Source organism: Schistocerca serialis, chromosome 3 (assembly GCF_023864345.2).
Source record: "Schistocerca serialis cubense isolate TAMUIC-IGC-003099 chromosome 3, iqSchSeri2.2, whole genome shotgun sequence".
NCBI classification, from domain to species: Eukaryota; Metazoa; Arthropoda; class Insecta; order Orthoptera; family Acrididae; genus Schistocerca; species Schistocerca serialis.
The window spans coordinates 213,968,282-213,993,125 of record NC_064640.1 but is presented as its reverse complement, the minus strand read 5'-3'; the positions used below and the strand labels follow the sequence as shown (position 1 = coordinate 213,993,125).

Sequence of the window (24,844 nt, the reverse complement as noted above, 5' to 3'; positions counted from 1 at the left end):
TGGGTTTTAAGGGAGAGGGTAAGGAGTCATTCCAATCCCGGGAGTGGAAAGACCTTAGGGGGGAAAAAGGACAGGTATGCACTTGCACGCACACACATATCCATCCGCACACGGATGTGCGGATGGATATGTGTGTATGTGCGAGTGTATACCTGTCCTTTTTCCCCCTTAAAGTAAGTCTTTCCACTTCCGGGTTTGGAATGACTCCTTACCCTCTCCCTTAAAACCCACATCCTTGCGTCTTTCCCTCTCCTTCCCTCTTTCCTGATGAAGCAACCGTTTGTTGTGAGAGCTGAACTTTGTGTGTATGTTTGTGTTTGTTTGTGTGTCTATCGACCTGCCAGCACTTTCGTTTGGTAAGTCACATCATCTTTGTTTTTAGATATATTTTTCCCACATGGAATATATATATATATATATATATATATATATATATATATATATATATATGTGTGTGTGTGTGTGTGTGTGTGTGTGTGTGTGTGTGTGTGTAAGCTGAAAAGTAATGCCCCTTAACTTTTTGTGTGAAAACTCTTAATGCTTTTTAAATAGAACAAATTCTACATCTTTATTCTTCATCTATACCTATTTTCAGCCCTCTGGCACTAGAGGGTTCCAAATTGTAGCATGTAATATGGTAGGATTTAACGTTACTATGTTGGTGTGTGATAAACAACATGCTGTAATTGAGTTTCACATATTAAGTGTCTGTCCAGACATGGAGCACCCTCTCATTCAGTATGGCAATGCCAGCTCACATATGAGCACTGCAACAAACCAACACCTTGGGCTCAACACCGTCGTTCATCCTACACATAGTTCCAACTTGGCCCCATCCAATTTTCATCTGTTTCGAAACTTTAAAGAACACCTTTGAAGACTTCACTTTCATAGTGATGAAGCAGTGCAAGCAGAGGTGACATTATGGCTCTGTCAACAAAATCAAATGCTGTACAGTGGCAATATCAACTAGTCTCTCGTTGAGAGAAATGTGTTTGTCACCAGGTTGCTTATATTTGAGAAATAATTATGTAGTCATGAAGAATAAATATGTATAATGTTAATAATGGTTGTTTTATTTACAAAGTTTTAAGAGTTTTCACATAAAAGTTCAGAAACATTACTTTTTAGCTTGCCCTTGTACATGGCATAGTTAGGGCTCAAAATTAAGAACAAAACATTTGAATAGTTTGGAAGTCACAAGTAAGTTGACTGGATCAGTGGTGCAGAGTTGAGGAAAGTGCTTTCTTCCCATGGTTTCAAAGTCTATATTGTTAGACAAAAGTCAGAACTGATGTGTGGACAGAAATGCTCACTAAAATGTAATATCTGCAATATATGTGTGCATTCATAGAGATGCACTTACTTATACAATATTTTAAACTTAAATATATGTAAACATACTGGCAGATACATTTTAAGAGGAGGTAATATCACACTCAGAGATCTTGACTGAACTTAGTAAAACAGCATAGTGTAGACAGGAAACAAATATTAATGTTGTGGAAAGTATGAAAAAATATTGCTAATCTAAATGGAGATATTTCTTTCTCCCAGCAATACACAGAATACTTAAGTGCCAAGGATGAACATTATGCTATAGCTTTTCTACAGAGTGGAGAAGTTCTTCTTAATGAACAGCCATTGATCAAGATATATATATATATTATAAAATTATTTGTAAATCTGTATATCATATTTTTTATTTTGTAGCTAAGAAGCTGTATGTAACAAAGTACCATATTGGTGTTATTTAAGAGCCTTTTGTATAATAATGTTTAAGGAAATAAAAATGAAGATACCTGTATTTTTCCAGTTATGTAAATAAATTATGGTAAACCAAAATCTAGTTTTATTCATTCAATTGAATTCCACCCCTATAGTTTATTGATGTGCAATTTTATTTTGACATGAAGTTGCATTTGAAAATAACACAAAAATTATCATTGGTCCATATTATTTTCAGTGTGTAATTTCTATAAAAAAGAAAGTAGTATGCCTGGAAAAAATATTTCAAAGAGCAAAAGACCATAAAAAACTAATAAAAGTTTTACAATGTTACAGTTCTGCTTTTCATCATAAATGAATAAGAATAACTCACAAATTTTGTAAGTATCAAGCTAAAGCAAGAGGTCACAGTTCCTGTAATTTATAAAGACTGAATGAGTTGTTCTGAAGCACATCCCAGAGTGTATAAGGTACATAATGCCCATGATTCTTGCATTACATTACATTACATTCAGAAATTCTTTTAATTTGTTTTTAAATTCTGTTTGGCTATCTGTCAGAGTTTTAATGCTATTTGGAAACTGACCAAAGATTTTTGTTGGCAGCATAATTCACCCTTTCTGTGCCAATGTCAGATTCAAGCCAGAATAGTGGAGATCATCATTTCTCCTATTGTTGTAGCTATTATTTTTGTATTGGGATGGATTACTAACAACAAATTTCAGAAGTGAATATATTTATTGTGAAGGTACTGTGAATATCTAGAGCTCCTTAAATAAATGACTGCAAGGTGATCTCGGGTGGGCTCCAGCTATTATCTGATTATTCGCTTTTGTGCAATGAATACATGAATTGCCCCAAAATATGAAGCCATATGAAAGCCATGAATGAAAATAGGCATAGTAGGCTAATTCGCTTATATGTTTATCACCAAAATTTGCAGTATCCGTAATAGCATAAGTAGCTGAACCTAAACGTTTCAGCAGATCATCAATGTGTTCCTTCCAATTCAATTTATCATCAATGCACACATCCATAAATTTTGAATATTCTGACTTAGCAACAGACTTCTGTTCAAAATCTATATCCATCAATGGTGTTATGCCATTTACTGCACAGAAATCTATATACTGTGTTTTCTCAAAATTTTGTGAGTCCACTTGCATACAACCACTTAATAATTTTCTGAAAGACAATATTTACAATTTCCTCAGTTAATTCTTGTTTTTTGGGTGTGATTACTATACTAGTATCATCAGTAAAAAGAACCAGTCTTGCATCTTCGTGAATTTAGAGTGGCAGGTCCCTGACATATATTAAGAACAATAAGAGACCTAAGACTGAACCCTTATGGGACACCATTCTTGATACCTCCCCAGTTAGACAACTCTGCCGATTTCTGCAGACTATCTGTACCATTAATTTCAACCTTCTTCATTCTTCCAGTTAAATATGTCTTTTGGTTTTCAGAACATGAACTGCAATACTGAACTTACTACTCAAATGCCACACATATAATAGGAAAATAATAATTGAGTCAGTTTCTATGATACAGGTGTCTTTGAGTACTACTGAAAAAACATAGTAGTTTTATCTTTTACTAGTTAATCATGGGCTGTTTTGTTTATTGTACATGAATATCGACAATACTGGATGTTAATGAGGAAACAATTGTGCTCACTGTATGTCGATGTATATACAGTCATTTTACTTTTATACAAAGAGATCGTGCTGGACAGATGTCTACAGTTACTCTACAAATTGTCATGGGGTGCCAGACTACAGAATAACCTCTTATTATAGCTAAATACAGACTGAACAGACAGTCACATTTTGTTTAGTTTCTGTTTACCAAACATCAATGCAGCTGACTGTACCCTGTCATCCAGTTGGTTTGTTTATGATAGTATTTCAGCCAAAAATGCTGACTTGATAATGGCCCTCCCCCAATTTAATTACCTTTGCAGACAGACAGTGACTGAAAGACTGAAATTTGTGGGTGGCCACTCATTTGGAGGAGTTTATTGGGGACACTGATTGATAGGATTCTCTTTTACTTTGTTCTCAGGATTGATCCCTGACTCGAGCTCCAGAAATGGCCTATGTAGCTGGTTAAATCATAGTTTCCATGATGAATACTGCTGGTGAGGCACACTAGCATGCATTGTCTACAGTAAGCCACCAGCTGGATATGGGGGAGGATGTTGCATATGTCTTCAGAGGTTGCAAGCAGAGCATGTTCCACATGATGGAATCTATCTGCCTTCAGCCTCTTACCTGGTAACCTGCAGTCCTCCCTCGGTCCTATCATTCCATCTTAATTGAGTCATGAGGCTCTTCCAAGCCAATGAAAGCATGCACACCTTCTCTAAGTGAGCACTGAGTACCACATATCATGAATTACAGCATGTCTTCTTCTTAGCAAATTTGGCTGTTCTTATCTGAAAGGACCTTTTGAATGCCCACTTGTAAGTCCTGACACCTCACATCCTGAACAGCTAGTATAAGAATCAGGATCTGAGTCATCTTATGGTGTCTTGGTTTTTGCAGCTGGATTCCAAAATACAGGTTACCATGTTTGATGAACAAACCACTTATAGATGTATATAAACCTTTATTTACAGTAACATGACTGGTTTTGTGATATCAAATTGCTTACTCAGGTGTACATCTGAACAAGATACAAAAAGAAAATCAGTCAAAATTATGAACCAAAGCTGACACCTCTCATAATAATCTAAGCCATATGACAACCAATATGAAACACTTACATGTGAGTAAAATATTTATCCCATAATATGGGAAGGAAGTGCACTCAACCTTCTCAAAATAAAATGCTCTTACCAACAATAAGCAGGGCATCAGAGCTCAAATTCACCAGCTGAAAAACTGATATGTTCAAACCACATTAAGTTGCAGTGATAAAACCAACATAAGAAAAAGTCCCAGTAACATTCAAAGCCTGACACTTAAGAAAACTTACTTCATACCAGGAAGTGGTGTACAGTATCCCTCCAACTACATCTCCATGTAGGGTGGCACCCTAATCAACATACTCATGTGTGATGGCACAGGACACTAGCACCATCATGCAGAAAAGTGAGGAAAGTTATAAACATTTCTGCACATATCCAAATATCATGAGATGACTGGGGTCCATGTTAACAACACTACCATGCAAACTATAAAATACTTCACCATAAAAAATAGATACAACAAAATATACCAGATGCATAAGGCTTAGATTATTAGGACAGAAGTCCATGGATCATAATGTTGACTGATTATTTTGTATCTTGTACAGATGTACATATGAGGAAGTGATTTGATATCACACGACTGGTCATGTTCCTGTAAATAAAGCTTAATATACAGCTGGAAGTGGTTTATTCATAAAATATGAATTACTTAAGCTGCAGTTACCCACAAAATAAGATTAGTTGTTATGTTGCCATGGTTGCAGATAGAGTATTTTTGTGAGAGATTGGTGCCGCCCAAATTCATCCACTGACACTATGGGGTGTTGTGAGCCTGTTTCCTGTGTTCAATGCATTTTGCTCTTGTCACCCACTATCAACAAGTGGGCCAGGAGCTGCGAGATATTGTACAATCATTACACTGTAGCAGTTGTGCCCAGGTGCTGTCACCAAGCCACTGCTATTCTCCATAAGATGCTGAGTCATGTCAAGTAATGTCTGGCTGCACTGTCACATGCTAGACTCATGCTGCCATGTGGCCTGCCTGCAAGACACACATTAACATGGCCCTGCTGTAGATGCACTTGCCACCTACCACAGCCTTGCTGCTACGTGATCACACCAAGAGAATTCTGCAAGCACGTCACCCGCCAGTGCTGCCTCATCAGCTGCTGCATGGCAGAATGGCTGGCCCTATTGTCTTGTTGTCCCACTGCTATGTGGCCTTGTGAATAGCTAAGTTTCTGGCACTGTAGGCTATTTTGTGTGCACTGATCGTGCTGTGGCCTCCAAGCCACCCACCAATAATTATATCTAATTACTGTGGATTTGTGCTCCATCTGAGAGTTCAACATTCAGCACTGAGGGCCACACTGAGCCTCACTACAATACAGGTCACTCTCTCCACCACGCATGCCATTACCACATGGCAGCAGTATGCTTGCAGGGTCTAGCTTCTCACATCTACCGTAGCACAATGTGTACTGCCCCACTGTCACATGCCACTGCCCCTCACACATTGTGTCAGGTCACAGCGCACCACGCCTCATCATAACTGCTATAAGTGTTGGTATTCCAAGTACTATAGATACTGAAACTTCCTGACAGATTAAAACTGTGTGCCGGACAGAGACGAACTCTGGACATTTGCCTTGCGAGCAACTGCTCTACCAACTGAGCTGCACAAGCATGACTCACGACCCGTCTTCAGAGCTTCAGTTCTGCCAGTACCTCATCTCCTACCATCCAGACTTCACAGAAGCTCTTCTGCGAACCTTGCAGAATTAGCACTCCTGGAAGAAAGGATATTGTAGAGACATGGCTTAGCCACAGCCTGGGGATGTTTCCAGATACTAACTGAAGGGGCATCATGTTATGTTATGTTATGTGGTTTATTCATCTCATTACATACAATTTTCAAATCATTTGATTTGATGTACAGGAGACATGTCAAGGTTTACAAAAGAAACTTTTTTCACTTTTTTAAGAGAACTACAAAAGTTTACATTATATTTTACATTTCTAAGTTACAGCTACACATGTACATAAAATAATAAATGTATTACAATCCCTGTGTTCAGATTGTGAAGCTGTCCTCAATGAATTCATCGACAGAATAATAACACTTTTCCACCAGGAGAGTAAAGAGCAATCTTTTCAGTGAACCAATCTCCATTTTAAATATATTACTGCCTTTTATTTTATTGAGAATTTTTAACCCCATATACTCTGGCGTTTGGGCATAAAGTTTTAAACGATGTGTTGGAAGTTTGAAGTTATCTCTGTGGCGAGTGCTGTAGTTGTGGTCAAAACGGAAATTGTCTAGTGTATGTTGATTTCTATATAGGAACACCACCATCTCATATATGTAAAGTGAGGGGATAGATAGTACTTTTAAATTTTTTAACAGTGGTCGACAGGATTCCCGTTTTTTTGCAACACACATGTTTCTAATTACTTTCTTTTGTAATACTAGGAGCCTAGTGACATTTGCTGAATTTCCGCAGAAGATTATGCCATAACGAATAACTGACTCAAAGTAGCAGTGATAAACTATCTTTCTGGTATCTATGTTTGTGGCACCTGACAAAATACACATTGCAAATGCTAAGTTGTTCAGTTGATTTGCTAAGTAATCTATGTGTACCTTCCAATTTAAATTTTTGTCAAGATTTAGGCCTAAGAACTTCACGTGGTTTGCTTCTGTGATATCCTGATCATTGCAAGTTATCTTTATTTCACTCCTTTCTACTGATTTAGCTTCAAATTGCATCATTTTGGTTTTAGTTACATTTAGTTTTAGTCCATTTTGATAGAACCAAGATTCAAGTTTTTCTAAAGTGTTTTTGGCTTTTTCTGGAATATTTTCAGATACCTCATTTTCAATTAGAACTGATGTATCATCAGCAAATAAGACTGAATGAACATCAATAGCAAGTGGTAGGTCATTTACGTAAAAAAGAAACAGATAGGGACCCAATATCGAACCTTGTGGGACTCCTTGGGGAACTGTTTTCCAGTCTGATGAATAATTGGTTCCATTTGAAGTTAAAATTACTCTTTGTTTCCTACCTGACAGGTAAGAGCTAAACCATTTTAAAGCAATGTCTCTGATTCCATACATCTGTAATTTGTGGAGGAGTAATGCATGGTTCACTGAATCAAAAGCTTTAGTCAGATCACAGAATATACCTGTGACCTTTCTACATTTATCTAACGTGGAGCATATTTTTTGGATAAACTCATTTATAGCATTCGCAGTGCTTTTACCCTGTTGGAATCCGAACTGGTTTTTAAAAATTATATCATTTACAGTAAGAAAGTTATTAATTTGTTTTGCTGCAATCTTTTCAAACACTTTAGAGAAGACCGGCAAGAGAGAGATAGGGCGGTAATTCCCCATATCTTCTGTCGATCCTTTCTTGAATAGAGGTTTGATCTCACCATATTTCAATACCTCTGGAAAGCATCCCTGTTCATAAGATTGATTTATAATAGTTGACAGTGGTTGAGAAATAATATCATACACATACTTGATTACAGATGTTGTTATTTCATCACACCCATGTGAGGTTTTGTTTTTTAGAGACAATATTTCCTTTTCCACATCCCTTTGGGTTATTTTTTCAAATTGTTTAAAAGATGTGTTCTGGCTGTTTTCCAAATTTGTGATGCCCTGATAGAATGTCATATCCACATCCGATCTTACTACGTTTAGGAAGAATTCATTGAAACAACTTGACATCTGAACAGGGTTTACTATAATTTCATTTTCATGTCTAATTTTCAAAATCTCATGAATTTTTACTTTGGCTCCTAGTTCAGACTGAACAACTGACCACACTGCTTTTGTCTTATTTCTGTGTTCTCGTATGAATTTATTATTTGCCATTTTTTTAGCTGCCGCTACAACTTTCCTAAATACAGCTTTATACTGTTTGACATAAATGACAAAATCTGGATTTCTGTTTGATTTTAACTCATTGTGGAGCTCTCTCTTTCTGGCACTAGAGATCTTTATTCCTGTTGTAATCCATTTGAGTTTACCATTAACCTTCTTTTGCTTATATCTACGAGGAAATGATTCATTAAATACCTCTAAGAAACAATTTAAGAATTTGTCATAGTTAATCGAGCTTGAACTACTGTAGTCTACAGGCCAGCTTATTATACTTAACTTACTGCGGAATAAATCCATTTTACTTTTACTGAGATCCCTTTTTATACACACTTCTGGAGACTTTAGGTTATTTGCTTTTGGGAGCTCAATAAGAGATGAACAAAATATTTTCTTTGGTGAAATTATGCATTAGAATGGAGGACCTGGTTTTTCTGTTTTACAAAATGGTATTGATAACCTTGGCTCCAGTCGATAAAAGACTGCCCATCTCATGCATAAAACCAGATAGCAGAATGGAAGAAAGTGATGAAGAGAATATTAGGGCTCTGAGGGGCTGGTGGACATGATGACAAGTAAAAATCTCATCCTAGTGGAGAAGTTATCAAAGGTACAATCACAGTTGTTGGTAATACGGAATTTTTTTTTTTTTTTTCAAAATATCCATGACATTGTTCACATGTGTTTGTGACTGGAGGAATTTCTGTTAAATGTGGTGCACCTGAAGTTATTGGGTGGCAAACATTTATATGTAGAGTCATAAGAGGCACTGAAGAACATTGAAAATTTTTAAATTCTGGTGTAGGTACTAACAGAGCAGTATACTGATAAGAGGGAAGTCAGTAATTATTACAAAAAGTCGTCTACCCTTTGCCAAAACCAAGGAGAAGATATTGAGGCATTTGATGACAGAATCAGAATAATTTCATGCCAAAGTTATTAATTAGCCACAGATACAATATGTAATGCATTTTTAGAGGAAGTGTATGTATTTACCTGCACCATTAGTCCACAAATTGCTGGAAAAGTCAACACCCTCTTTATACAAAGCAGTCTATTTAGCACTGTTGCATGAAGAAGTGAGGCAATTTATGTCAATCCCTGCACACAATGATGACCATCACCATGTCCCCAAAAGAAAAACAAGTAGAGTGAATCAAGACCAAAGTGGACACCAAAATCTAAAAACAAGGAAAGATCTAACCATAGAAATGACAGTGGAGCCAGAACAGCCATCTCTCAGTGCTCTCAGACGAACTGTAAAACCTCTTAGTTTCTTTGGGATGCAGCCAGAATCCAAGGGCCTAAGGGAACTGGCTTTCTGATTGGCCTGTTAACACACAATGACATTCACGATAGATTTCAGGTTCACATAAAATACATAGACTGCCTTTGTTGGGTCAAAACCATGAATATGAAAGTATACGCCCCAGTTTGCTTAGAAAACTTGGGAGTGAGAGATGTAAAACCATGTGAAATTATACTGGCTAGTATACAGGAGATACTGGATGATGAGTTATCTCTGATGTGAGGCAAGATATCTCAGAAGAGTGAGATTCAGAAATCGTTGACAGAAAAAGAAGCTTATATAATCATGCCACCCCTCAAAAATCACTTCCAGGAAAAGTTTTCACATTTTTCAGAATCAGATTGAAGTCTTTTTTTCTCCTGTGTTAGAACAATTTGTGTGGTTGTTTGAGGAGAGGCAATATTTTCCAGCCACTGGCTTAACATACCACAAAATTCTTACCAGGAGTGCCAGATCAATAGTAGAGAAACACTATTAAATCTTTTTCAGTCTTGCTGTTGCCTTTGTGTTGATATAACGGCAGTCAACAAAGTCACAACACCTGATAAATAAGTCTCCTTTTCCCATCCAATATAAATGAAACCTTGGATAGGTTAGTATTTAACCACTATTGATATGAAATCAGGCTATTATCAGATTCCTATTGCACCATAAGGTAGGCTGAAAAACTGCTTTTCTAGTGTCCTACAGGTTATATGAGTTCTTGAGAGTGTCTTTTCAGTCTAAGGAACATGCCTGCCACAATTCAGTGATTTGTAGACTTCTTGTTAAGAGGTCTGAAACCAACACTGTACCTGGTTTATTTAGATGATATTACTGTATTCTTCAGAACAATTGAGGAGCATGCTGAACAGCTAAGAAGAATATTGCCAAGGAGTACAAGGCACACACTTGAGTTTAAAGTTAGAAAAAAGTTCTTTGCAGAGTCACAGGTTCAGTACCTGGGACATATTATTGGTTTAGGTGGGGTAAAATGAGATCCTTGATTAATGGTGGTGAAAGGCAATTTCCCTGCACCCACTAATGTGAAGGAACTGCACAGTTTTCTTGGATGGTATATTATCATCATTTCAAGAGTTATGCTGTTAAGTAAGCCTTTGACAGGTTGTTGAAAAAATGAATAACTTTAGAGTGGACTGCAGAATTTGAGACTGCAATGCAACAGCTCAAAGATGCATTGACAAGTTTCATGCTTGCTAATGTACCCTGACTTTGAGAAGCAGTTTATACTGGCATGTGGTATACCTGATTTAGCTGTAGGATGCATTCCAAGTCAGAACAGAATGGCAAAGTGAAACCGAATGGTTACTCGTCTCAACAATTCAGTAATACTGAATTAATTACAATGCAATGGCAAAGGAACTGTTGGTCTTGGTCTTTTGACCTAATCATTTTAAATGCTATTCATATCGCAGGAAGTTCACAATGGTAACTGGCCATTTTGTGGATATTGAATTTGAAAGACCCCAGCAGAAATTTAACATGCTGGGCATGCAAGTTGAGTGAGTATGATTACAATGCACATCATAATCTGGGGAAACTTCATCAACATGCAGAAGCATTAAGTAGAAAACTCTACATAGTGCAAACAGATGGGGTGCTTATTGTGGAGCTGAAAGAGGCACAAAGAGAGGACACCAGTTGTCAGCAGTATACTATTCTTTTGGATGTTGTATTGAAAGATAATATACTGCACTGGAAAAATCCCCTCAGGAATTGGTTAGTGATACCTAAGGCACTGGTTACAGCACTGTATTATTGCCAATTTCATGACAGCATTCATGCCTGACATAGTGGAAGATGCACCTCTAATGCTCAAACTGCTGGCCATTACTGGTGGCAAAGTCGACAACTTGACATGGAGAGATACATACATGCTTGTCTCTTGTGTGCACAGAGTGCTGGAAATTCTGGGCCATTTGAGATCATTGTGTTGAATATTATGGTACCCTGTCACCAGATTCAACAAGATAATAAATACAGTCTGTCAATTATTGATCACTCTGATCCATACCAATCGCAGATATGATGGCAGAGAGCATGGTGAAAACCTTTGTGTATCACTTAGTAAAACTATTCAGATTTCCTGACACCATTTTAATGGACCAAGGAAAGCTTTCATGACCACTCCATTTTTAATGGAGTGGACATTTCCTTGGTAAAGGAGTGTATGGTGTCTCCTGCAAATGTCGCAGAAACTATATGGTTCAAACTATTTACACTGTTGCAGAAGATTGTACTGACAAGGGAACCTCCCCATCGCACCCCCCTCAGATTTAGTTATAAGTTGGCACAGTGGATAGGCCTTGAAAAACTGTCCACAGATCAATCGAGAAAACAGGAAGAAGTTGTGTGGAACTACGAAAAAATAAGCAAAATGTACAAACTAAGTAGTCCATATGCAAGATAGGCAACATCAAGGCTGCTGTGAGTTCACGAGTGCTGTGGTCCCGTGGTTAGGGTGAGCAGGTGCGGAACAAGAGGTCCTTGGTTCGTCTTCCCTCCAGTGAAAATTTTAATCTTTTATTTTCAGTTTATGTAACAAACTCTTATGTTTTCATCACTTTTTTGGGAATGATTATCACATCCACAAGAAAACCGATATCGGGTAAGGTAGAAGAATCTTTTTACCCATTCACCAAGTGTACAAGTTAAGTGGGTTGACAACATATTCCTGTCATGTGACGCACATGCAGTCACCAGTGTCGTATAGAATATATCAGACGCGTTTTCCTGTGGAGGTATCAGTTGACCTATGACCTTGCGATCAAATGTTTTCGGTTCCCATTGGAGATGCACGTCCTTTCGTCTACTAATCGCATGGTTTACCGGTGCGGTCGCAAAACACAGACACTAAACTTATTACAGTGAACAGAGAAGTCAATGAACGAACGGACAGATCATAACTTTGCAAAAATAAAGAAATTAAACTTTTCAGTGGAGGGAAAATTTTGAACCTAGGACCTCTCGTTCCGCAGCTGCTCACACTAACCATGGGACCACGGCGCTCCTGAGTTCACATTAGCCTTGATGTTCCCTATCTTACGTATGGACTACTCAGTTTGTATATTTTGTTTGTTTTTTCATAGTTCCACACAACTTCTTCCTGTTTTCTCGATTGGTCTGTGTTCAGTTTTTCAAGGCTTATCCAGTGTGCCAACTTATATCTAAATCTGAGGGGGGTGCGGTGGGGAGGTTCCCTTGTGAGTGCAAGTGATACATTACACAGAGGGAGCTTGACAAGTCAGCCATATCTGAGCATTGCCTAAAGAATGGATATGAACCTGCATTATGTGGTGGAGAGTTGTAGGAATCCCTTGACAGGTCAGGTGTGCACTACACAAAGGAAGCAGCTACTTGGGAAGCAGAGTACTTTTTGACTGTACATTTTTAATTCTTTTTAGGTTAGCTGATAGTCTGAAGTCTTCTGAGGAATGCTTCAAACTTTAACAGCAAATTGTCAAATTATTCATAACAAAGTTCCTGAACTAATGGCCTTACAGGAAAGTTGTCACACTTGAATAATTATCAAAACTGAGAGCTGGCTGAAACCCAAACTAGAAAGCTCCAAAATATTTATCAAGGCTTGGAGTGTTTATCAAACAGACAGATTAGATGATACAGGAGGGTAGCATTCACTGCTGCCTACAAAAATATTGTGTCTATTGAGATCGAATTTGAGTCTGAGTGTGAAGTTACCTTGGATACGAGTAGCAGGCCTAGGTGAACTCATGTTAATTACTGAATGGTTTTACCAGCCACCTGATTCTGACATAAAAGTTGTAGAATCATTCAAGGAAAGTCTATGCTCAGTAGCAAGGATTTACCCAGATCATATGGTATTAGTTGGAGGTGTCTTTAATCTACTGAGTACAGACTGAGATGTCTATGTATCCACTACAGGTGGTATGGACAGACAGTCTTCTAAGTACTTCTGAACATGTTTTCCAAAAATTGCATTGAACAACTACTTAGGCAACCCATATTCAATGGAAATATTTTAGACTTTGCAGCTACTAACAGGCCTGACCTTATCAACAGAGGCAGTATAGAGAGAGGGGGAATAATGTTCTAGATGCCATCATAGTGATGATTGTTAGTAAGATAACAAATCCATCAAGAAGGCTATGAGAGTATTTATGCTAGGAAAAGCAGATGAGTGATTGTTAGCACTCCAATTAGAGAATGAATGGACATCATTTAGTTTTGGTATGATGGATGTAGAAAAATTACGAGCAAAATTTAAATGGATTGTAAATCACACTCTAAAGAAGTATGTGCTGAGTAAATACATTACAGATAGAAAAGACCCACCATGGTTTAATAACAAAATTCAGAAAAAGCTGAAGAAGCAAAGACTCTCACCCTCTCATTTAAATGAGAATGTGCAAATGATGACAGGCAAAAGTTAGTAGAGATTTGAATGTCCATAAAAAAAATCACTGTATGAAGCATACAACAACTACCACTGTCATACTTGAGCAAAAGATCTTACCAAGACCCTGAGAAAATTCTCGTCCTGTGTAAAATCACTAAATAGCTCAAAGGCTTCTACACAGCCATTTGTTGGTCAGTCTGGTAAGCAAAAGAAGAGAGCAAGTGGAAATCTGAAGTCGTAAATTTTGCATTTAAGAAATCATTCAAGCAAGAGGATTGTACAAACATACCATCACCACACAGGCTCTTTTATGGAGAACATAGTAATTGGCATCCCTCAAATGGAGAAACAACTGAGAGTTGAAAACAAATAAGTTGCTAGGTCCAGATGGAATCCCAGTTCAGTTTCATAAAGAGAACTCTTTGGCATTGGCCCCTTACTCAGCTTAAATTTATCATGAATCTTTCAACCTGTTCAAAGTCCCAAGTGACTTGAAAAAAGTGCAGTTGACTCCTGTATATAAGAAAGGTAAAGGAATAGACCAGCAGTGGCCTTCAGAGTGTCGTCTGTAATGGAGGTGTGTTCCAAGCAGAGAGCTGTCACTGAGCTTCTTTTGGTGGAAAACCAGAGCATCATAAATATTCATAGGCACTTGCAGAATGTCTATAGAGACCTGACAGTGAACAAAAGCACAGTGAGTCATTGGACAAATTGTCTGCCATCACAGCAATAGGATCACGTAAACCTGTCTGATCTCTTGCATGCCGAATGGCCGCACACAGCTGTGACTCCTGCAATGTTTGAATATATAGATGTTCTCATTTAAGGTGAATTATGGATCACAATCAAACACCTTGCTGCACAACCAGACATATCTGTTGGCAGTGCTGACACACTCATCCACCAGATGGGGTACTCAAAGGTGAGTGCCCACATGGTTCCTTGCCACCTAACAGAAGTTGACAAAGAGCAATGAAAAACTATCTGTGCAGAATTGCTTGTGCCTTACTGGGTTGATAGTGACAATTTTTTGTTGAACATCATCACAGGCAATGAAACATGGATTCATCACTTTGAACTGGAAATAAAATAGCAATCTGTGGAGTGGCACCACACCACCTCTGCTCCAAAGAAAAAGTTCAAAGCCACACCCTCGACTGGTAAAGTCATGGCGATGGTCTTCTGGGACTCTGAAGGGGTTATCTGTTTGATGTCCTTCCTCATGGTGCAATGATCAACTTGGAAGTACACTCCTGGAAATGGAAAAAAGAACACATTGACACCGGTGTGTCAGACCCACCATACTTGCTCCGGACACTGCGAGAGGGCTGTACAAGCAACGATCACACGCACGGCACAGCGGACACACCAGGAACCGTGGTGGTGGCCGTCGAATGGCGCTAGCTGCGCAGCAGTTGTGCACCGCCGCCGTCAGTGTCAGCCAGTTTGCCGTGGCATACGGAGCTCCATCGCAGTCATTAACACTGCTAGCATGCCGCGACAGCGTGGACGTGAACCGTATGTGCAGTTGACGGACTTTGAGCGAGGGCGTATAGTGGGCATGCGGGAGGCCGGGTGGACGTACCGCCGAATTGCTCAACACGTGGGGCGTGAGGTCTCCACAGTACATCGATGTTGTCGCCAGTGGTCGGCGGAAGGTGCACGTGCCCGTCGACCTGGGACCGGACCGCAGCGACGCACGGATGCACGCCAAGACCGTAGGATCCTACGCAGCGCCGTAGGGGACCGCACCGCCACTTCCCAGCAAATTAGGGACACTGTTGCTCCTGGGGTATCGGCGAGGACCATTCGCAACCATCTCCATGAAGCTGGGCTACGGTCCCGCACACCGTTAGGCCGTCTTCCGCTCACGCCCCTACATCGTGCAGCCCGCCTCCAGTGGTGTCGCGACAGGCGTGAATGGAGGGACGAATGGAGACGTGTCGTCTTCAGCGATGAGAGTCGCTTCTGCCTTGGTGCCAATGATGGTCGTATGCGTGTTTGGCGCCGTGCAGGTGAGCGCCACAATCAGGACTGCATACGACTGAGGCACACAGGGCCAACACCCGGCATCATGGTGTGGGGAGCGATCTCCTACACTGGCCGTACACCACTGGTGATCGTCGAGGGACACTGAATAGTGCACGGTACATCCAAACTGTCATCGAACCCATCGTTCTACCATTCCTAGACCGGCAAGGGAACTTGCTGTTCCAACAGGACAATGCACGTCCGCATGTATCCCGTGCCACCCAACGTGCTCTAGAAGGTGTAAGTCAACTACCCTGGCCAGCAAGATCTCCGGATCTGTCCCCCATTGAGCATGTTTGGAACTGGATGAAGCGTCGTCTCACGCGGTCTGCACGTCCAGCACGAACACTGGTCCAACTGAGGCGCCAGGTGGAAATGGCATGGCAAGCCGTTCCACAGGACTACATCCAACATCTCTACGATCGTCTCCATGGGAGAATAGCAGCCTGCATTGCTGCGAAAGGTGGATATACACTGTACTAGTGCCGACATTGTGCATGCTCTGTTGCCTGTGTCTATGTGCCTGTGGTTCTGTCAGTGTGATCATGTGATGTATCTGACCCCAGGAGTGTGTCAATAAAGTTTCCCCTTCCTGGGACAATGAATTCATGGTGTTCTTATTTCAATTTCCAGGAGTGTATATAATACTAGCCTCAGGTAACTGAAGAAATGGCTCCAGTGTCTTCATCACCATAAAAATGAAAATGAATTTCCCATTCTCCATGACAATGCAAGGCCTAACACCTGACCAGAGATCATAAAACTTCATTTGTCTGCTCTTCCTCATCCACCCTAGAGCCTGGATCTTGCACCTTCCAGTTTTCATCTGTGTGGCCCAATGAAGCATGCACCATGTGAAAAACAGTATGGCGATAGTGGGGAGGTTCTGATGATGCAAGACTTTGGCTCTGACATTGAACAATAGAGTGCCACCATGCAGGCAAACAAGCCCTCCCAGTAAGGTGGCATAAGCTCATCACATTGAACAAAGATTATGTAGAAAAATAGAGTTTTGTAGCCAAAATAGTTGGGAATAACATGATGTATTGGAATCCTGAAAAAAAAACTTTCAGAAAAAAAGTGTTGCATTACACGTTGAATGCATCATTTAACAAATTTCCTTGACAGAAATGAGTTTGTCCACAAACCAGTATGAATTTAGAAAGCATTGATTGTGTAAAAATCACTTTGCCCTTTTCTCACATGATCTCCTGCAAACCACAGATTAAGGGAAACTGGTAGATACCATATTCCTAGATGTCCAAAATGTATCTGACATGGTGCCCATAGCAGGTTTTTAATTAAGGTATAAGCATACAGTGTATGTTCCCAGACAGGTGAGTGGCTCAAAGACTTCTTAAGTCATAGACGCCAGTACCTTATCCTTGACAGTGAGTGTTAATCAGAGGCAAGGGTATTGCCAGGAGTGCACCAGGGAAAGTGTAATAGGTCTTTTATTGTTCTTTATGTATGTAAATGATCTGATGGATAGTGTGGGAAGCAATCTGCAGCTGTTTGCTGATGATGCTATGGTGTATGGGAAAATGTTATCATTGAGTGACTCTGGGAGGATACATGATGATTTAGACCAAATTTCTAGTTGGTGTGATAAATGGCAGCTAACTCTAAATGTAGAAAAATGTAAGTTCATGTAGATGAGTAGGAGAAACCATTCTATAATGTTCAAAGACAGCATTGATAATGCACTAGTTCACACTGTCATATCAATTAAATATATTGGAGTGATGTTGCAAAGCAATATGAAATGCTGCCAAGAATTATTCTGGGATGTATGGCTGTTGTCCACGGAACTCTTCTATCCCTGACTTTTCATTCAAAGCTATGTTGGACATCTTCGGAGGTGCTCCTGGTTGTGCTGAGTCAGCAAGACTCAGCACAACCAGGAGCACCTCTGAATAGGTCCAATGTAGCTTTGAATGAAACATCAGGGATAAAAGAGTTCCATGGACCACAGCCATACAACCCGGAAGAATTCTTGGCAGCTGAAACATCCAGTTGTGAAAACCTTCATTGTATGATCAATGTGAAATGGAATGAGCATGTAAGGACTGTAGTATGGAAGGCAAATTGTCAGCTTCAGTTTATTGGAAGAATTTTAGAAAAATGTGGGTTGTCTATAAAGGAGACTGCATATAGAATACCTGTGTGAGCCATTCTTTACTGCTGGAGTGTTAGGGATCCCCACCAAGTCAGATTAAAGGATAACATTGAAGCAGTTCAGAGCTGGGCTGGTAGATTTGCTACCAGCAGGTCTGTTTAATATTCAAGTTATGAGGAGATGCTTTTGAAACTCAAATGGGAAACCCTGGACTGAAGGCGATGTTCTTTTTTGAGGAACATTGTTAAGAAAATTTAAAGAATCATCATTTGAAATTGACTGGAGACTGATTCTACTGCCACCAATGTAAATTTTGCCTAAGGACCACAAACATAAGATAAGAGAAATTAGGGCTTGTACAGAGGCTTTTAGTCAGTTGTTTTCCCCATACTCTATTTGCAAGCAGAACAGGAAAGGAAATGACTAGTAGAGATACAAGGTACCCTCCACCTTGTGCCATACAGTGGCTTGCAGAGTAAATATGTAGATACAGATTTAGATGAAGCTACTCTTCTTCATCTTCACAATTATGTGTGTTAAACATTTGCTTTACAAGATTCAATAAGAATATTTGAAGCTTTTAACCTTGCTGTACCATTATTTACCTTATTTCATTGTTCTCTACTATGGCACTGATTGTAAATACAGTATTTTAATTATTATTCTCATGGTCTTAAATTCCTTTGGCACCATTAAGTATTTGTGGTCAGGAAGCATTTGATCTACAGGAAATGGTGCTTATATGACATCAAGTTAAAATCTGTGTCTGAAAACTGTTCGTTATCTTTTCTTACATTCCTTATGATAAAAATAAATGTATAGTTGTTGTTTTGGTAACTCAGAATCAGTCAGCTGATCCCACTGTTTTATCCTACTGGCCAATACTGCCACAACTTTCACCCACAACATGATAAAAATTATGGACATAACTCACTCATCAAAACCCGATATGCATTACATATGCGCCATAACAAGAATCATAATTTTCTCTGAACATTATATTTGTTAGCATTGCAGACTGTTCCCTTTCAACCTGATAAAGATTTTGGCCTATGCTATGGAGCAGTATGTCCCAGCAATTTAAATGTAAGAAAAAAATAATACAGGAGCAAAAGTAATATTGTCAGTGCTCTGATCCATCCATGTTTGTGCAAATATGATGTGACATACCACAACACAAAAAGTTTGGTATTGGCACTTAAATGAATATATGTTTAAGGTTCTGTTACTTATTCCACACCTATGGCAAGTATTTCACTTAGGATCAGTGGAAAGGACATAAGCATATCCTTTATTCTGTAAATCGTATTATGTATTCTAGTGTTACGGCACGTCCTACTTCCTTGAGACTCTTTTCATTATGAATCTATAGAAAAAGAAGTGTATCTAATCAAATTTAATCTACTGACTACATCAGCAGGTTCAAGTCACATACCCAATGGACTAAATTCATATCAGTGTGCTGCAGATGCAATATATGGCAAAAAGTCAATTAAAAAACTAAAATACATAAATTCAGTTGATGAAAAATTTTGGAAGTTCAGAACTGATTTTCAGATTTCACAAATAATATAAGAATGTAAAACAACTCAGTGGTTGCAATTGTTTTAAAAACTGTATATAATTAGGACTAAGTATATAAATGGTAAAATTGTTACTGGATATGAATCTTCAGGTTTTGGCGGCGCAAAGACTGTTCCATTAAGTTTCAGATGTGCAGCTGCAAGAAATCTCCTTCTTCTTCTAATATTTTGGCTGTAAAACGTTCAGCCATCTTCAGAGTGAGCCTCAAGACTGCCGCTCCAGTGCTTGCTTCGTCCCTTTATACTGTTGTACCGCGCGACTGCGCATGCGGCCACAGATGCAAATGCGCCAGAGCCGTTGGTCGGCGGCAGATACGTGCATAATGCGCGAGTTGTATCTATGACTCTGCAGTTGATCTTTGTTGGCATATCGATATATCATTGTGAGCTGGACTGTGACGACGTCTTTGCGAGTTTATTACAGCAAGTGCCGGATTCCAGGATTTATCAAGATTGAAACCACTATCTCTATTAATTAAGTTCGTCGTCAAGCGAATTTCAATTGCCTCCTTTACTATCGAGTCCCAAAATGACGATGTAGTTGCCAAAATTTTGACGTTGTCATACAACATACTGTGACGATTATCAATACAGTGCTCTGCCACAGCCGACTTGTTAGGTTGTAAAAGTCGTGTGTACCTCTGGTGTTCTTTACATCTTTATTGGACAGTACGAGTTGTTTGTACAATGTAAGAAAGGCCACATTCACAGCGAATTTTGTAAACTCCAGATTTTCGGAGCAGCAAATCATCTTTGACGGAGCCCACGAGTGCAGCTGTCTTAGGTGGAGGACGAAAAATCACTTTTATTTTGTGTCTGCCGAGAATGCGTCCTATTTTTGATGAGAGGCTACCCACATATGGCAGGAAGGCCATCTATTTAAAGGTTTCTTCATCTTCTTCTGCTTTCTTTGTGGCCTCTTTCAGTTTCATTTTCAGTGCCCTCTGTATTCGTTGTGGGGAGTACCCATTGTCTTCAAACACTCTTTGTAAGTGGGAAAGTTCATCTTGCAGACTGCTTTCATCAGAAATAATATGCGCTCTGTGAGCCAAAGTTCAAAGAACACTCATTGTCTGGGCAGTATGGTGGCAGCTATTTGCACGTAAATACAGATCGGTGTGTGTCAGCTTCCTATACACTTCATGTCCCAAAGTGCCATCCTCTCTGCGGCGAACCAGAACATCCAAGAATGGAAGGCATCCCTCCTTTTCAATTTTCGTTGTGAACTTTATTTGATCATGGAGGGAGTTCAGATGTCTTAAAAAGTCTTGCAAGTTGTCTTCACCATGGGGCCAAACTACAAAGGTGTCATCAACATACCTCCAGAATACCGTGGGTTTCAAGTCAGCAGATTCAACCGCCTTCTCCTTGAAGTCCTCCATAAATAAATTGGCCACCAGAGGGGATAAGGGACTACCCATGGCGACTCCGTCTGTCTGTTCAAAAAATTCATTGTTAAATAAGAAATATGTGGAGGTCAGAACATGTTTAAATAAAGCTGAAATCTCTTTGTCAAAACTTCTTTCAATAAGTTGTAGAGATTCTGGAAGGGGAACCTTTGTAAATAAAGCCACCACATCAAAACTAACTAATATATCAGACGGGTTCATTTTCAATGATTTCAGTTTACTAATGAAGTCTGCCGAGTTTCTTATGTGGTGAGTACATTTTCCCACAAGAGGCCTCAACAATGATGCCAGATGTTTGACAGCATCATAGGTCGGAGAGCCTATGTTACTCACTATGGGGCGTAGAGGAACATCTTTCTTGTGGACCTTTGGTACACCATAAAGTGTAGGAGGCACCGGACCACTTGGTTTCAATCTCCGAACAACTTCTGGTGGAAAGGGAGAATCATTCAGAAGCGAAAAAGTTTTCTTTGCCACTCGATTAGTGGGATCCCTGCTGATCTTCCGGTACATGCTATCACTCAATAAATTGTACATTTTATCATGGTATTCATCCCGAGACGAATGATTCTCTGAAAGATTCTGAATGATTCTCCCATACCACCAGAAGTTGTTCGGAGATTGAAACCAAGTGGTCCGGTGCCTCCTAGACTTTATGGTGTACCAAAGGTCCACAAGAAAGATGTTCCTCTACGCCCCATAGTGAGTAACATAGGCTCTCCGACCTATGATGCTGTCAAACATCTGGCATCATTGTTGAGGCCTCTTGTGGGAAAATGTACTCACCACATAAGAAACTCGGCAGACTTCATTAGTAAACTAAAATCATTGAAAATGAACCCGTCTGATATATTAGTTAGTTTTGATGTGGTGGCTTTATTTACAAAGGTTCCCCTTCCAGAATCTCTACAACTTATTGAAAGAAGTTTTGACAAAGAGATTTCAGCTTTATTTAAACATGTTCTGACCTCCACATATTTCTTATTTAACAATGAATTTTTTGAACAGACAGACGGAGTCGCCATGGGTAGTCCCTTATCCCCTCTGGTGGCCAATTTATTTATGGAGGACTTCGAGGAGAAGGCGGTTGAATCTGCTGACTTGAAACCCACGGTATTCTGGAGGTATGTTGATGACACCTTTGTAGTTTGGCCCCATGGTGAAGACAACTTGCAAGACTTTTTAAGACATCTGAACTCCCTCCATGATCAAATAAAGTTCACAACGAAAATTGAAAAGGAGGGATGCCTTCCATTCTTGGATGTTCTGGTTCGCCGCAGAGAGGATGGCACTTTGGGACATGAAGTGTATAGGAAGCTGACACACACCGATCTGTATTTACGTGCAAATAGCTGCCACCATACTGCCCAGACAATGAGTGTTCTTTGAACTTTGACTCACAGAGCGCATATTATTTCTGATGAAAGCAGTCTGCAAGATGAACTTTCCCACTTACAAAGAGTGTTTGAAGACAATGGGTACTCCCCACAACGAATACAGAGGGCACTGAAAATGAAACCGAAAGAGGCCACAAAGAAAGCAGAAGAAGATGAAGAAACCTTTAAATAGATGGCCTTCCTGCCATATGTGGGTAGCCTCTCATCAAAAATAGGACGCATTCTCGGCAGACACAAAATAAAAGTGATTTTTCGTCCTCCACCTAAGACAGCTGCACTCGTGGGCTCCGTCAAAGATGATTTGCTGCTCCGAAAATCTGGAGTTTACAAAATTCACTGTGAATGTGGCCTTTCTTACATTGTACAAACAACTCGTACTGTCCAATAAAGATGTACAGAACACCAGAGGTACACACGACTTTTACAACCTAACAAGTCGGCTGTGGCAGAGCACTGTATTGATAATCGTCACAGTATGTTGTATGACAACATCGAAATTTTGGCAACTACATCGTCATTTTGGGACTCGATAGTAAAGGAGTCAATTGAAATTCGCTTGACGATGAACTTAATTAATAGAGATAGTGGTTTCAATCTTGATAAATCCTGGAATCCGGCACTTGCTGTAATAAACTCGCAAAGACGTCGTCACAGTCCAGCTCACAATGATGTATCGATACGCCAACAAAGATCAACTGCGAAGTCTTAGATACAACTCGCGCATTATGCATGTCTCTGCCGCCGACCAACGGCTCTGGCGCATTTGCATCTGTGGCCACATGCGCAGTCGCGCGGTACAACAGTACAAAGGGACGAAGCAAGCACTGGAGCGGCAGTCTTGAGGCTCACTGTGAAGATGGCTGAACGTTTTACAGCCGAAATATTAGAAGAAGAAGGAGATTTCTTGCAGCTGCGCACCCAAAACTTAATGGAACTTGTTACTGGATATTTCTGGCAAAGTACCAATGTAATCAACAATCAGCATTTATGATTGTTAATTGTTGATGAAACATATTCAAAAAGTCCTTACCAGGTATTGCTCATCCATGCAGTCAATGTGAGGTCCTATTACAGTAAAATATTTCATTCCTTGTGGTGGAGAGGCATATGGAATGTCAACAGTAACCTGAAAAGAGAAGTTTATTGCTGTTTGGGTACAGAATTTATAGACAGTACCCCTTCATGCTCTTCAGTCCAATAGCAAATTTTTCCAAAATTATTGTACTTGTTTTTGAATTAATAACTAATAAATTCAAAGCAATCAAAATTAATTTTAACATAGTTTCAACATATTATGTGAACTTCTGGAAGATAGAGTAAAAGAAATGTCTCATAGAATAGTCCATATATATTTTATGAAGTATTTTCAATTAACTCTGAATGAATATAGTAAGCACATCAAAAAATTATGTTAACCAATTCAGTTCATGGAGCACACACTCACAGAGACAAGGATTGGGGGTTAGGACCTTGCATATAGAATCAAAGAAGTGTTGTACTCTCCCCCCTCCTTACTAACTCCAGTTGCTGTCCACAATAAGCAAAGCCTTTTCTGAAAAATTTGAGAGGAGTGAAGATTACAATAACCTTTCTAATTTACTTAGCTTTTCTTGTAGAGTTGGGTCCAGCTCTTCTTGCCTAGGGGTCTGGTTCTTGAAGCTGAAATTCTTACATTTTAGGTACTCATGGTTGAATTGATCTAAATAAATTTGAAGGTTTTTGTTGCAGAATTTTTGTTGTTATGTTAATATATTTTGTCACATATTAGTATATCATAGAGTCTTCAGAATTTTCGCTGTAACAAAGTCAAAATTACATTGTTTGCCCAAAATACAAAAATACGTCCTATCACATCTGTTGCATGCTCACTATTACTTCACTCTGCAGTAATAACCATATTCCAAAGGGTTTACAGTTTTTCTTGACAAATGAATTTCTATCAATTTCAGTTATTATTTCATAAATGAATCCAAGTAAACATAGTGAACAGTACTAGATTGCATAGTTAATAACAGAAATTTTAAGCGTGCCAACTAATTTATAATTTCAAATAATTCTAAAAAAAATAACTTAACTCTACATTCAGAGCTAGCACTCATCAATTGCAAAATCAAAAATAAAGTAATTCCTTTTCATAAAGTTTAGCTTGAAATATAATATATTGTGCAGAAAATTATATGAAAATTTTCAGAAAAGCAGCTGAGATAATATTGACCCATCCAAAATTCAAAAAATAATACTGATATCAACAACTACTGTTGAGGAAAAGTAATGTTAGAGGAATATGTCCCATTGC

At 39.2% G+C, this 24,844-nt stretch overlaps 1 protein-coding gene across 2 annotated transcripts in view; it reads right to left on the bottom strand.

The window, feature by feature from the left end:
• LOC126469936 (arrestin domain-containing protein 2-like) overlaps nucleotides 1–24,844 on the bottom strand; it is a 242,950-nt gene that overhangs the window by 75,962 nt on the left and 142,144 nt on the right. For both annotated transcript variants that reach the window (XM_050097337.1, XM_050097338.1), the window contains exon 6: nucleotides 23,579–23,674. In XM_050097337.1, the coding sequence (XP_049953294.1) occupies nucleotides 23,579–23,674 (96 nt within the window). The remainder of the gene's footprint in view (nucleotides 1–23,578; nucleotides 23,675–24,844) is intronic.